General features: G+C 43.6%; 1 protein-coding gene across 1 annotated transcript in view; it reads left to right on the top strand.

Moving 5' to 3' along the window:
- Positions 1-15,501, top strand: part of LOC135507335 (inactive ubiquitin carboxyl-terminal hydrolase 53-like) — a 42,985-nt gene that overhangs the window by 8,508 nt on the left and 18,976 nt on the right. Inside the window, 4 exon segments of the mRNA XM_064926895.1 lie at positions 5,870-5,975; positions 8,192-8,338; positions 9,559-9,708; positions 10,792-10,960. Of these exon segments, the coding sequence (XP_064782967.1) occupies positions 5,870-5,975; positions 8,192-8,338; positions 9,559-9,708; positions 10,792-10,960 (572 nt within the window).

Below are 15,501 nucleotides of genomic sequence, written 5' to 3'. Positions count from 1 at the left end.
CGCTATTGTTATTTTACCGCTGCTCTTTAATTATTTGTTACTTTTATTTCTTATTCTTATCCATATTTTTTTTTAAACTGCATTGTTGGTTAGGGGCTCATAAGTAAGCATTTCACTGTAAGGTCTACACCTGTTGTATTCGGCGCATGTGACTAATAACGATTTGATGTGATGTCAAGGGACTGACTCTCACCTCTCAGCAATTCTGCGCATTGCGACGTCAGAAACTGCTCTAGTCGATGCCCATCAGGGACTTAACTCTTCACTCCTCACACTGATTTAAATGTAATGTTGAGCTCTCTCTCTTGTGTTATTGTGCAACCAGTTAACAAGAGTTCTATCCGTGGTGCTGAATGCACAGTGTACTTTTCCCTCTGTGTAGTTCATTGCATGTTTAATAATGAAAATACCTACCAAAAGGAGAGCATGTATGTGATTTATTTATGGTTTATTATGTTAAAGTTAAATAAGTAGCATATCTGGATGTGATTTACAGTAGATATATCTGTCAACACAGTCATATATATACATGATGTATAATTCTGTAATATGATTCTGGTCTGCAATGATATATTCTAATGTGGCCCTCCATGGAAAATAATTGCCCACGCCAGGTCTAGAAAGTCATTGTATGAAATAAGGGGCCCAGCCCGAACCATGAAAAACATCCACAACCATTATTCCTTCTCCACCAAACTTTACAATTGACACAGTGCATTGGGGCAGGTAGCGTTCTCCTGGCATCCGCCAAACCCAGATTTGTCATTTGGAATGCCAGATGGTGAAGCATTGCTCCAGAGAACACATTTCCAATGCTCCAGAGTCCAATGGCGGCGAGCTATACACCATTCCAGCCGACACTTGACATTGCGCATAGTGATCTTAGGCTGCTCGGCCATGGGAACCCATTTCATGAAGCTCCCAGCGAACAGTTCTTGAGCATCCATTGCTTCCAGAGGCAGTTTGGAACTCGGTAGCTATGTGCTTCAGTAATCGGCGGTCCCGTTCTGTGAGCTTGTGTGACCTAACACTGCGGCTGAGCCGTTGTTGCGCCTAGACTTTTCCACTTCACAATAACAGCACCGACAGTTGAACGGGGCAGCTCTAGCAGGGCAGGAAGAAGTGACTTGCTGGAAAGGTGACATCCTATGACGGTACCATGTTGAAAGTCACTAAGCTCTTCAGTAAGACCAGTACTGACAATGTTTGTCTATGGAGATTGCATGGCCGTGTGCTCGACTTTCTACGCCTGTCAGCAACAGGTGTGGCTGAAATAGCCGAATCCAGTAATTTGAAGGGGTGTTCACATACTTTTGTATATATAGTGCATCTACTTAAATTACCTCATAACCCATGCACATCGACAGCCTCAATTTGTCAGGGCATGGACAACAAGGTTTCGAAAGCGGTCCACAGGGATGCTGGCCCATGTTGACTCCAATGCATCCCACAATTGTGTCAAGTTGCATCCTTTGGGTGGTGGACCATTCTTGATACAGACGGGACACTGTTGAGTGTGGAAAACCCAGTAGCATTTCAGTTCTTGACACACTCAAACAGATGTGCCTGGCAACTACTACCATACCTCATTCAAAGGCACTTAAATATTTTGTCTTGTCCATTCTCCATCTGAATGGCACACATACACAATCCATGTCTCAATTGCCTCATGGCTTAAAAATCATTACTTAACCTGTCCCCCCTCCCCTTCATCTACACTGATTGAAGTGGATTTAACTTCTTATGGTTGCAGGGGCAGTAGCTTGGATGAAAGGTGCCCAGAGGTACCCAGAGTAAACGGCCTGATCCTCAGTCTCAGTTGCTAATATATGCATACCATTATTAGTATTGGATAGAAAACACTCTGATGTTTCTAAAACTGTTTGAATGATGTCTGTGAGTATAACAGAACTCATATGGCAGGCAAAAACCTGAGAAGAAATCAAAACAGCAAGTGAGAAATCTGAGGTTGGTCGATTTTCAACCCAGGCCCTATTGAACTCACAGTGGGATATGGATGAAGTTGCACTACCTAGGGCTTCCACTAGATGTCAACCGTCTTTAGAAACTTGAATGAGGCTTCTACGGTGTTGTGGGCTTGAATAAGAGCTGAATGAGTCAGGTTACTGGCAGAGAGCCATTTCCTGTTCATGCGCATTCCATATGATATCGACCTGCGTTCCATTGCTTCTCTAGACACAAAGGAATTCTCCGGTTGGAACTTTATTGAAGATTTATGATAACAACACCCTAAAAATTGATTCTATACTTAGTTTGAAGTGTTTCTTCGACCTGTAATATAACTTTTTAAAGTTTTTGTCCGAAGTTATACGGGATCTGCGCGAGCGCTTGGATATGTGTACCTAACGCGCTAACAAAAGTAGCTACTTGGACATAAATAATGAACATTATCGAACTAATCAAGCATTTATTGTGGAACTAGGATTCCTGGAAGTGCATTCTGATGAAGATCATCAAAGGTAAGGGAATATTTATAATGTGATTTCTGGTTTCTGTTAACTCCAACATGGTGGAAAATTGTATTTATTTTCTGAGCACCATCTCAGATTTTTGCATGGTTTGCTTTTTCCGTAAAAGACATCGGTTGCATTAAGGAGAGGTATATCTATAATTCCATGTGTATAACTTGTACTATCATCTACATTTATGTATGAGTATTTCTGTTCAATCGATGTGGCTATGCAAAATCACTGGATGTTTTTGGAACTAGTGAACGTAACGCGCCAATGTAAAATCAGATTGTTTTATATACACATGAACTTTATCAAACAAAACATACATGTAATGTGTAACATGAAGTCCTATGAGTGTCATCTGATGACGATCATCAAAGGTTAGTGAAAGGTCATTTTATCTCTATTTGTGCTTTTTGTGACTCCTCTGTTTGGCTGGAAAAATGGCAGAGTTTTTTGGCTTGGTGGTGACCTAACATAATCATTTGTGGTGCTTTCACTGTAAAGCCTATTTGAAATCGGTGTCACACTCTGACCATTATTTGAGTTGTTTGTTTCAATGTTTTGTTTGGTCAGGGTGTGATATGAGAGGGCATTCTATGTTGCATGTCTAGTTAGTCTGTTTCTATGTGTTTTGGCCTGATATGGTTCTCAATCAGTGGCAGGTGTTTGTCGTTGTCTCTGATTGGGAACCATATTTAGTAGCCTGTTTTGTATTGTGGTTCGTGGGTTATCGTCTATGTTAGCACTCATTTTCGATAGCGGTCACGCTCGTTTTGTTATTTTGTTTGTTTGTTTCGTGTACTTTGTGTTTTTTCGTCATTCATTAAAAGTATGTATTCACACCACGCTGCGCTTTGGTCTCCTCAATACGACGATCGTGACAATCAGACACTATGGTAGGATTAACAACAAGATTACCTTTAAAACGGTATAAGATACATGTATGTTCGAGGAATTTTAATTATGAGATTTCTGTTGTTTTGAATTTGGCGCCCTGCACTTTCACTGGCTGTTGTCATATTATCCCGTTAACAGGATTGCAGCTGTCGTGTCTTTATTATCATTAACTGAAGACTGATAGTTACTACTGAAGACTGTAATTAGTTACTACGCGATCAACTGATTAATCACGTAACTAATTAACTAGGAAGTCGGGGCCCCAAGGAAAAATATTCAGATTACAAAGTTATAATTTCCTAAAATAACTTTTCAGATATTTTATCTGATCAATTAGTCTTCGAATTAATTAATTATTTACTTTACCTCACGTTAGTCTCATTCCAAACGTCGTAAATTGTTGGTTATTTACACGAACATAGTCTTCACTATGAGTCATCCAGACATCAATTGTCTTAAATCATTTATTTATTACTAACTAAGTAATTCACAGAAATGCATAAACAAACAAACAAACAAGGTAAATGTAATGATAGGAGGATGTGCCCTAGTGGGCTAAACCGGCATGGCGGCTTGTTAGACCAAAGGGGAAGTGGGGGTCGACTAAGAAGTCACTACAGAGTCATAATTATAACGATTGAAATGCTAATAGTTTACACATGAACGCTCACTCATTCGGGAACAACTGCAATCAATATATAGATTTACGCTCAGTGTGTCGTCTTGATCGCTGGTGAAAAGTTTGTGTCTTTTGTAGAATAGTCCATCTCTCTCCTTCTCTCGGTTGTGGTTAGAGGGGATTGTTCAGAGTGACATTCGATATAGAATGGATGTTTCGGCGGTTGTCATTCTTCGCATTCAATGATACCGAATTTCTAGCTGCAGACTAGTAATTAATATCAAAGACTTGTTCTCATTCGGGCAGTATTGGGGCGGCAGGGTAGCCTAGTGGTTAGAGCATTGGACTAGTAACCAAAAGTTTGCAAGTTCAAATCCCTGCGCTGACAAGGTACAAAATCTGTTGTTCTGCCCCTGAACAGGCAGTTAACCCACTGTTCCTAGGCCATCATTGAAATTTAGAATTTGTTCTTAACTGACTTGCCTAGTAAAATGAAGGTAAAATAAAAAATCAATAGTCTAAGAGTTTAACCACATGGTATGGTTAAAAGATTCAGCAATGGTCTTCTTCCGAATGTAGAAAAACATGGTCTGCAACCTTTAGCCATCTCGTAATTGAGGTAAGCTTGGTCTGCTGATCATTTCTCAAAGTTGGGTTTTATATGGAATGGCAGAAAGGGGTCTGTCCCAGGATGTCTGACCCAAACTGGGCTATGGGACGGGCCTCTAATTAAGTTCAAATCAAAAGGGATTGTATTTTTCTTCATTAAACAGTCCACAATCATATTACACAATTATACAAACAGTATCATATTCACTCATTCATCTTATACAACAATTAAATGTAAACCTCATATCTGAGGCTATTATATAAATAGCATTATGGTAATGTGGCCACACCGTCTCCCATGAGCTTCCCAAGTTGTGACAAACGGACCAGTTCGTAGCTGGATTCTTCACCGATCTTTTATACTTTCTCCGGAAAATGAAATTTGTTCGTACCTCAAGTTCTGTGAGGTGGAAGGATTTCCTTTGTTATCCATGAAAATCTTCTCAGGAATTTACAACCTCTGACCACAGCAGCCTAGTTGAAGGAGGCAAGGGGGGGCGAGGCAGGGAGAGGGGGATGGGGTTGCTATACCCAAAGAGACCAACATCATGACATGACCAACATCATGACACAGCCCTAAGAAGTTTTTTAACAGGTGATATCAATCAAGGGATGATAGCTTTCACCTGGGTTCACCTGTCAGTCTATGTCATGGAAAGTGCAGGTGTTCCTAATGTTTTGTGTTTTGTACACTCAGTGTCTAGCAAGTTATCGTTTCTCATTATGTATCTATTCCTTGTATTATTATGTTTCTATATTTTTCTCTCTGCATTGTTGAAAAAAACCTGTACTTAAGCATTTAACTGTTTAGTCTACACCTGTTGTTATACGAGGCATGCGACAAATAACATTTGATTTGACTTAGCAACATATTATATTACAGTGCATAGGCATCATTCTATGATAACTATAAGGCAATAACCTATGTGAATGCCTTGTACCAGGTGTGTATGCACAGCTAGTTGTAGATAGACCTACTGCTCTAGTAGGTCGCCCCACAACTTTTTTTCCCAAAGTACTCCAACTGCATAATGTGCTAGGGGTAGGTAAGACTTTACGCCTACAATGCTAGTATAACTGTATAACTTGTGGGTAAGTACACTGTGTCAGTACAGTGTAATAACTTTACTGTAACTGTGCTGTAAAGTGTGACCGTGCTAGCCTGCTAAGCGATCACAACATACACTTTCTGTTAGTTTTGGATAAGGCTTATGTGATTTACAGTGCAGAAGGACACCCCTCATATCCCGCCCCCTCTGTGTCCCAGCCAACAGGTGGACCGTGTCTTGGGGCAGAACGACAGGATTCGGTCGGACATGTTCGGGGAATTGCTGCAGGCGGCAAACACCACCGGTGACCTACGTAACTGTCCGGTATGTTGCTCATTTTCATTATGAACCACAGTTTGATGTCTAATATCCAATGTGATGTATTTGGTTTTGATAGACATGTGGCCATGCTGTTATCTATGCAGCCAGAAAGTTGGTGCTGAACAATGTGAGTGCAATGTGCCGTCATCCCAGCTTCTAGCAGTACATGACTCCAATGGATTTTTTATGTAATCTTTGACCAAAACAGAACTCCTTGTCCAATCAAATCACTCTGTTAGTCAATTATGTAGTGGACGGAGATTGTGCTTTTTGAACTGTGAAAGTCCATAACTGTAGCAATGTTCATGATGTTATTTGTTTATAAATCACTGTCATCTTCTGAATACAGAAAGGATCTAGCGATGAATGGATTCTACCAGCTATTCCATCAGTATCAAAAACATTCTGTGATTGATTAACTATAGGACACATCTTCACATAAATGTTACTCTGTAAATACTACAATACTGTTTTATTGAACTGAACCTTAACGTATGACCATCAGAACAATATATTATAGCTACTGTACCTGCAGTATCCAAAAGCAAGTGAATGCAGATCCAGACGGTATTTAATTCAAACCCGCATTGAGCTGATTTCTACTCTCTGCATTCTGCTTTGTGACTTTATGATGGAACAGGCCTGAAGGAGAGGCAGCCAGACTAGTGTTAGGGATATAAATAGCAGTTAAGGCTTATCCACTGTTGCTCTCTCAACTCGATTGGCTAGCACCGGTCTACCACTTCAATGTGCGTCAGCCCTGGTGCAAGTGCTTTGTTCCATTAACCCTTTCTACTGTTCCTGGATCAAAAGATCTTATCACGCAGGATTATTAAAGATAGATATTAAAGCTATTTTGTATTTTATGTAATGACAGTTGTATTACATTTTTCAAATTAACAACATTAAGAATAACTAACAAAATGTAAATAATAATTATAAAGGATGAGTAAATAGTTTATTAATCATTATAAACTGGGTGGTTCGAGCCCTGAGTGCTGATTGGCTGACATGGTATATCAGACTGTATACCATGGGTATGACAAAACATTTATTTTTACTGCTCTAATTACATTAGTAACAGGTTTATTATAGCAATAAGGCACACCTCGGGGGGTTTGTGATGTATGGCCAATGTACCACGGCTAAGGGCTGTTTCCAGGCACTCCACGTTTTGTCGTGCTCGGACATGCACTGTCAACTGTGGGACCTTATACAGACATGTGTGTGCCTTTCAAAATCATGTCCAATCAATTGAATTTACCACAGATGGACTCCAATGTAGAAACATCTCAAGGATGATCAATGGAAACAGGATGCACCTGAGCTCAATTTGAATCTCATTAGCGAAGGGTCTGAATACTGATGTAAATAACCTTTTTCTGTCTTTTATTTTTAAAACATTTACAAACAATTCTAAACTTGTTTTCGCTTTGTCATTATGAGGTATTGTGTGTAGATTGCTGAGGATTTGTTTATATATTTAATACATTTTAGAGTAAGGCTGTAACGTAACAAATTGTGGAAAAAGTCAAGGGCGGTGAATACTTTCCGAAGGCACTTTATGTGCATATATTAGCATTTTCCTTATTTTTCTCAGCATAGACTTTGTATGAAGATACACATCACATTATTACAACAGTTTGAGTGTTTTCGAATCAAATGTTCAATATATTTTCTTAAGGATCCTCTGTGTTGTGTGCTTATTGTTTAACCGTTGATATATTCTATCGGCCATTTTGATACCTTAAGGAGTTACCGTTGGAATATCTACCAATGGCATATCCTGTGATAAATTACACTGGTCACTCAAAACATTTATAAAGTATATATAGCCCACACTTTAGATGAGGCCACACAAAAATACTTAACTAATGGTTTATGAGGACTTATATTAAACATCTTATACATCATTATTAAATACTTTATAAGTTGTTCATAAATGTATGACTCACTAGGTTACTAACATTTACAAATGTGGGAGTAATCATTAATAAATGAATAAACTATTTACTAATCCATTATAAATGCTTTATTCCGTGGAGTTATTATAAAGGGCTACTATAGTTCTGTATATATTATAATTTATGATTCCTATATGATGCAACATGTTTTATGGCAAAGTTGACAAGGTTTCTGGAATAAAATACATCGATTTATATATGGATTTCTGCTTTTAATTATCTCTCTTGGATGATCGTTTCTTATCGTCTTTACAGAGCAACTGTGGCCAGAGCATCAAAATCCGTCGGGTTCTCATGAACCGCCCAGAGATCGTCACCATTGGCTTTGTGTGGGACGCAGAGCAGTCTGACCTTACAGAGGACGTGGTGAGGTCACTGGGTCCACATCTCAACCTCTCAGGGGTAAGGGTTAAAGATGCACAATGGAAGTTTAGTTGCTAATTGTTTACCTCAAATTTGGCTTGAGGGTTGACTGTATGGTTCCTATACATGATTATGTTATATTAATCAATTTACTTTAATAATAACACAGAGTAAGATAACAACAATAATACTAACTATATATACCATTTAGCAGACTTTTATCCAAAGCAACTTAGTCATGCAGCACACATTTTTGTATGGGTGGCCCCATTGCCAATCGAACCCACAAACCCCAGGCATTGCAAGTGCCATGATCTACCAACTGAATCACACAGCACCCCAATCCCATTCAACCACACAGTCCTTCATTTTAGAATATTTTTTACTCTTACGTGGGTGTCCATTTTATGTAATTTCTGCACAGTTTTTTAACCCATTTCAGTGGACCCTTTTGGTTTTAAAGGCACCTCCAGAGGCAAATCTTCAGTATACATGATACAGTATATACAGTTTCATCTGTAATATTTCCTGTTTCCCCTTTTAACCGCTAAAATAAAGTAGCTACGCCTCCATTTTGAGGAAAACAACTTAAAAATCTTAAAAGACCTTATCATGAAAGAAAACAAAAAAACTTGAAATCAAATGTTTGCATGTATGTTAGATATTACAAAATATGATAACAAGAGATAAACAAATCAGGAAAAGCTGTCAGCACTACAATGTTACTACAGTTATTACTGTGTAATTACATGTATAGTGGAACTTTAGGTGTAATTACACTGACTGCACCTGCCTATGTAAGTACCATGTAAATACATACTGTATGTGTTAAGGACACTTATTGTAAAATGTGACCTTGATATTATTTGTAAATCATTGCCACAATCAGGTATAACAATTGTTAGTAGTATGCAGCAATATGTAATTGTAATTACACTGTACCTGCCTTTGTAACTACCATTTAAATGCATAGTTATTTAGGGCCACATGAAGTATGATCAAAGAACAAGATTATGAACACACATTTCAAATGGGAAATGGCTCACACTCAAAGAGACAACATGATTGTCCAATGATTATGTTCACATTCCAGTCTGACTAAATCCTATCAGGGTCTTGTGAGATCTGGCAGGCATCTGTAAAGTAGCCAGACCGGATAGCTGTATTAGGGTTGCTTGAGTATTAAGCAAATGTCAATGTTGGTTGAAGAGTCCTATCCTAATTGATCATCGGTATCTTTCATGTATGTCCTATTTCAGCTGTTCAACCGGGTCACTGATGAGAACGCCAAAAGGAGTGAGTTACATCTCGTGGGAATGATTTGTTTCTCCAGCAAACATTACTCTGCGTTCGCTTATCACAGCAAGTCCTCAAAATGGATCTTTTTTGACGACGCCACCGTGAAAGAGGTGAGTGTTCAAATGAACGTGTTGGTGTCTGTTTCAAATGAATTGAGAAAAATGCTTCTAATATCTCATAGATGATCTATTTGTGCAGATGTTGCAGAATTCTTGTCAAAACTTTGAAAACCACCTCAAAAGTGTTCTTATGTGGAGATAAGTCCCAGGCCATCAATTCAGTAGATCCAGCCACATCAAATGAATCGGAACATTAAGGACCAAATCATATCCAGATCTTATTCGGTGCTTATCTTTTCCATTCATTTGGTGTTGGCATACAGATTGCCACAATCCAAGGCGTGGGACGTGGATTCATCTTGATGTTAGACTACATTTGAGGTCCAAAAACATCTGGTAAATGTTGACTTTGGAGTTTAATGTTCCTTTAACATTGCCGACCGGTAAACATAATCTGTGTTTAATGAATAAAAGAAAGTAGGTTATTATTACTCAATATTACTCTTTTGACAGGAGCCGTAAAAGCAATGCTTTCCTTTTAACAGCTGGGCTATCCTTTGATCTATTCTTTGGCTCCTGAGTGGCGCACTGCATCGCAGCGCTAGAGGCGTCACTACAGACCCGGGTTCAATCTCGGGCTGTATCACGACCGGCCGTGATCGGGAGTCCCATAGGGCGGTGCACAATTGGCCCAACGTCGTCTGGGTTAGGATTTTGGCTGGGGAGGCTGTCATTGTAAATAAGAATTTGTTCTTAACTGACATGCCTTGTTAAATAAAAACAAAACATTTTAAAAGCTCAGCAATCAACTCAATGCTCTCCCAAGAGCTCTGCCAAATTGTAATGATGAAACATGAAAGCAAAATGGAGAGGTTCACAAAAGACGGAAGCCATTTTAACATGTTACTTGAACTATCCATCGTTAAGCTGACAGTTATGCAAGGTCTATGCCTCACCATCAAAAACACGACACTAGACCATGTTTCATCTGGAATCACCACACGTAGAAATACGCAGCAAATTCTCTGTACTTCACATTAAATGAAGAAAATAACAACGTCAACATACTAGTTGCTAGAGTTTAGTCTCAAACATGTCAGTCACACATTTACGTTATTTTTGTGTTCTTCTTAGATCGGATCCAAGTGGAAAGACGTGGCCTCTAAATGCATCCGGGGACATTTCCAGCCACTGCTCCTGTTCTACACTAACCTGGAGGGGACCCCAGTCTCCAGCGAGGATGCGCCAAAACAAACGATTATGTGTCCCCGCTTCAAAGCCCACGCCAACGGGGAAGTGCCAGGTAAGACGAAACCTTAACGGTTGGTTTACATGTGTGTCACAATGAGTCGTCACAAAAACATTTTTTTTTTTTTTTTGGCTGCTACACTGGACTCGTTACTTTTCCCATCGTGAGCAGAGTGTGAGCCACTTTATAAAGGGTTTTTGGCCTTGTGCCGCACTTCAAATTCTTGAAAATAGAACTAGAGCATAATTTTATGCAAAGTTTTGTAGGTTCTAGGTTATATTGAAATGAATGAGTGTCTCACGTTCAGCCAAAATGTACGTTTCCAGTGTAGCAGACCTTTATGGGAGGTGTGGGGCGTGGTAGGTGAAGGGTTGTTAAACATTCACTTAACTAACCTGGTGCAAAAATGTTGGTAAAACTTTACTTAAGGCATTTAGGTAGAATGGATTATGATGTGATCATAAGGCATTGTAAGACTTTGTTTCACACTTGTCCTGTGGCTAGCTCAGTGTTTTTCCTAAATGGCCTTGCCCATACACAAGGTTCTATCTAGATCACACATCCAACACCCACAATACATTTTACCTCAAATATTGTAGCTGTGGAAAGAGAATATGTACTATTCTGCTTCCACTACATGCGTAATACAGAGGCCTACAGTACACAACAAACACTGTCATCGAGAAAAAAACATCCTTTTAATGTGATGGCGCCTGGCATTGTTTTTAAAAGCACTCCCCTGGCGGAGCGATGGGCGTTGCGATTGTCCTCCTTTGTCGTGTGCAGAGTTGAACTTGATAAGAGGACGATGCCTCTGTGACATGCAGATTACCGCCCGCCTCCCTGCCTAATCCCTGCTCTCCCTGCTGTCCCTGCTCCCTGGGTCAAGTGCGCTTGGTAGCTTTCACTCCCTCCCGTGATCTCCCATCCCGCGTTTGTTCCCATTCTAATATGCGTTTGCTTTCGGAAATGGTGCCCTGCTCTTTGAAACAGACCTTTTAGCCTGGGCGTCGTATCCGGTCATCTCTTTTGGAATGGGATTTGATTTGCATTGTTATGTGGATAAGCGTAAGTAATTGTGTTGCGTTATTGTTTGATGTGGATTATTGGTTTATATAAGGACGGATATTTGTGAGGATGCTTTTGGGCAGTATTGGCCAGATTATCAATGCTGTTGATAGTTTTTTTTAGACATTGTTAACCTGCCTTAGCAGTGCTCTTGTCTGAGAATAACCTTATCCCGATTTGCAGATTGTCTGGTCAGGAAAACGTAAATTGTGGGCTCGACGCAGACTACATAAATACTTGTTTCATGTTGAAATCCAATCTAATATAAATACTCTGTTACCATGCCATATTTGGCTAATTGTGTAAAGTGAACAAAGAGTGCAATTTTTCAGTCATATTGCTGCACCTGTGACAAAGTAAAGCAAAAATGATTTGGGGGGATGGGACAATCAAACCTCACTGGTTGCCCTATATACTGCATGCATTTCACTAGTCCCGCAATAACATCTGCTATACATCTTTATGTGACCAATAACATTTGATTTGATGACTAATGATGTAGAGTAGCTGGTATGCTGTAACACTGGTTAGGTGTCCGAATTCTCTACTTTTCTCCAGAAGTGTGCACTCACAAATTGGACGCTCCTCCCCATGCATTTAAAAGCATGATTTAAAAAGCTTATGAAATAATTTACCCAATTGTGCACGTGGGTTGATTTCAAAAGCAAGAAAATTATTTTGAGGGTGTCTCAACTTCCGCCGAAGATGTTCCCTCTCCTTGTTCAGGCAGTGTTCCCGTGGTCGACGTGACCGACCTTCGAGCCATCGCTGTCACGATCGTCGTATGGAGGAGACCAAAGCGCAGCGTGGTGTGAATGCATAGTTTAATGGATGACAAAAACCTACCTAAATATGGTTCCCAATCAGAGACAACGACAAACACCTGCCACTGATTGAGAACCATATCAGGCCAAAACACATAGAAACAGACTAACTAGACATGCAACATAGAATGCCCACTCATATCACACCCTGACCAAACAAAACATAGAAACAAACAACTCAAATAATGGTCAGAGTGTGACAGTACCCCTCCCTAAGGCGCGGACTCCGGCCGCAAAACCTAAACCTATAGGGGAGGGTCTGGATGGGCATCTGGCCGCGGTGGCGGCTCTGGCGCGGGACGTCGCCCCCACTCCACCATAGTCATTTCCCTATTCAAGGGCCTCTTTAGAGTGGCGACCCTCGCCTCCGACCTTGGGTCTAAGACCCTAATTAAAGGCCCCACTGGACTGAGGAGCGCCTCCGGACTGAGGGGCAGCTCCGGACTGAGGGGCAGCTCCGGACTGAGGGGCAGCTCCGGACTGAGGGGCCGCTCCGGACTGAGGGGCCGCTCCGGGCTGAGGGGCAGCTCCGGACTGAGGGGCAGCTCAGGACTGAGGGGCAGTTCTGGACTGAGGGGCAGCTCCGGACTGAGGGGCAGTTCCGGACTGGCTGGCGGCTCCTGGCTGGCTGACGGCTCTGGCGGCTCCTGGCTGACTGGCGGCTCTGGCAGCTCCTGGCTGACTGACGCTCTGGCAGGTCCTGGCAGACTGATGGCTCTGGACAGATGGCGGCTCTGACGGCTCAGGACAGACTGGCGGCTCTGCCGGCTCAGGACAGACTGGCGGCTTTGGCGGCTCAGGACAGACTGGCGGCTCAGGACAGACGGGAGACTCTGGCGGATCAGGACAGACTGGAGACTCTGGCGGCTCAGGATATACGGGAGACTCTGGCGGCTCAGGACAGACGGGAGACTCTGGCGGCTCAGGGCAGACGTAAGACTCTGGCAGAGCTGGGCTGGAGGAAGGCTCTGGTAGCGCTGGACAGGCAGGAGCTGAGATGGGATGAGACGGAGAGACAGCCTGGTGCGGGGGATTTCCACTGGAGGGCTGGTGCGTGGAGGTGGCACTGGATAGACCGGACCGTGCAGGCACACTGGAGCTCTTGAGCACCGAGCCTGCCCAACCTTACCTGGTTGAATGCCAGGCCAGTGTCGAGGTGGAATAGCCCGCACTGGGCTGTGCTGGCGAACCGGGGACACCATGTGTAAGGCTGGAACTGAGGGTCAGCTCGGGACTGAGGGGCAGCTCTGGACTGAGGGGCAGCTCGGGACAGAGGGGCAGCTCGGGACAGAGGGGCAGCACGGGACAGAGGCAGCTCGGGACTGAGGGGCAGCTCGGGACTGAGGGGCAGCTCGGGACTGAGGGGCAGCTCGGGACTGAGAGGAAGCCCAGCACTGAGAGGAAGCCCAGCACTGAAAGGAAGCCCAGCACTGAGAGGAAGCTCAGCACTGAGAGGAAGCTCAAGCAGGTAGTTGGATCCGGCAGATCCTGGCTGGCTGGCGGTTCTGGCAGATCCTGGGTTACTGGCGGATCTGGAAGAGTCTGGTTGACAGGCGGATCTGGAAGAGTCTATGGTTGACTGGCAGATCTGGAAGAGTCTGGCTGACTGGCAGATCTGGAAGAGTCTGGCTGACTGGCAGTTCTGGAAGAGTCTGACTGATTGGCAGATCTGGAAGAGTCTGGCCGACTGGCGGATCCTGGCAGACTGATGGATCTGGCTGCTCCACGCTGACTGGCGGCTCTGGCTGCTCCATGTAGACTGACAGCTCTGGCGGCTTCTTGCAGACTGGCAGCACCATGCAGACTGGCAGCTCTGGCTGCTCCATGCAGACTGACAGCTCTGGCTGCTCCATGCAGACTGACAGCTCTGGCTGCTCCATGCAGACTGACAGCTCTGGCTGCTCCATGCAGACTGGCAGCTCTGTCTGCTCCATGCAGACTGGAAGCTCTGGCTGCTCCATGCAGGCTGGCAGCTCTGGCTGCTCCATGCAGACTGAAAGCTCTGGCTGCTCCATGCAGGCTGGCAGCTCTGGCTGCTCCATGCAGGCTGGCAGCTCTGGCTGCTCCATGCAGGCTGGCAGCTCTGGCTTCTCCATGCAGGCTGGCAGCTCTGGCTGCTCCATGCAGGCTGGCAGCTCTGGCTGCTCCATGCAGGCTGGCAGCTCTGGCTGCTCCATGCAGGCTGGCAGCTCTGGCTGCGCTGAACAGGCAGGAGACTCCAGCAGCGCTGGAGAGGAAGAAGGCTCTGGCAGCGCTGAACAGGCGGGAGACTCCAGCAGCGCTGTAGAGGAGGAAGGCTCTGGCTGCGCAGAACAGGCAGGAGACTCCGGCAGCGCAGGAGAGGAGAAAGGCTCCGGCTGCGCTGAACAGTCGGGAGACTCCGGCAGCGCAGGAGAGGAGAAAGGCTCCGGCAGCGCTGAACAGGCGGGAGACTCCGGCAGCGCAGGAGAGGAGAAAGGCTCCGGCAGCGCTGAACAGGCGGGAGACTCCGGCAGCACAGGAGAGGAGAAAGGCTCCGGCAGCGCTGGAGAGGCGAGGCGCACTGTAGGCCTGATGCATGGTGCTGGCACTGGTGGTACTGGGCCGAGGACACGCACAGGAAGCCTGGTGCGGGGAGCTGCCACCGGAGGACTGGTGTGTGGAGGTGGCACAGGATGGGCTAGACCGTGAAGGCGTACTGGAGATCTTGAGAGCAGTGCTGGC

Source organism: Oncorhynchus masou, chromosome 21 (assembly GCF_036934945.1).
Source record: "Oncorhynchus masou masou isolate Uvic2021 chromosome 21, UVic_Omas_1.1, whole genome shotgun sequence".
Lineage (NCBI taxonomy): Eukaryota > Metazoa > Chordata > Actinopteri > Salmoniformes > Salmonidae > Oncorhynchus > Oncorhynchus masou.
This window is presented reverse-complemented; position numbering and strand designations above follow the sequence as displayed.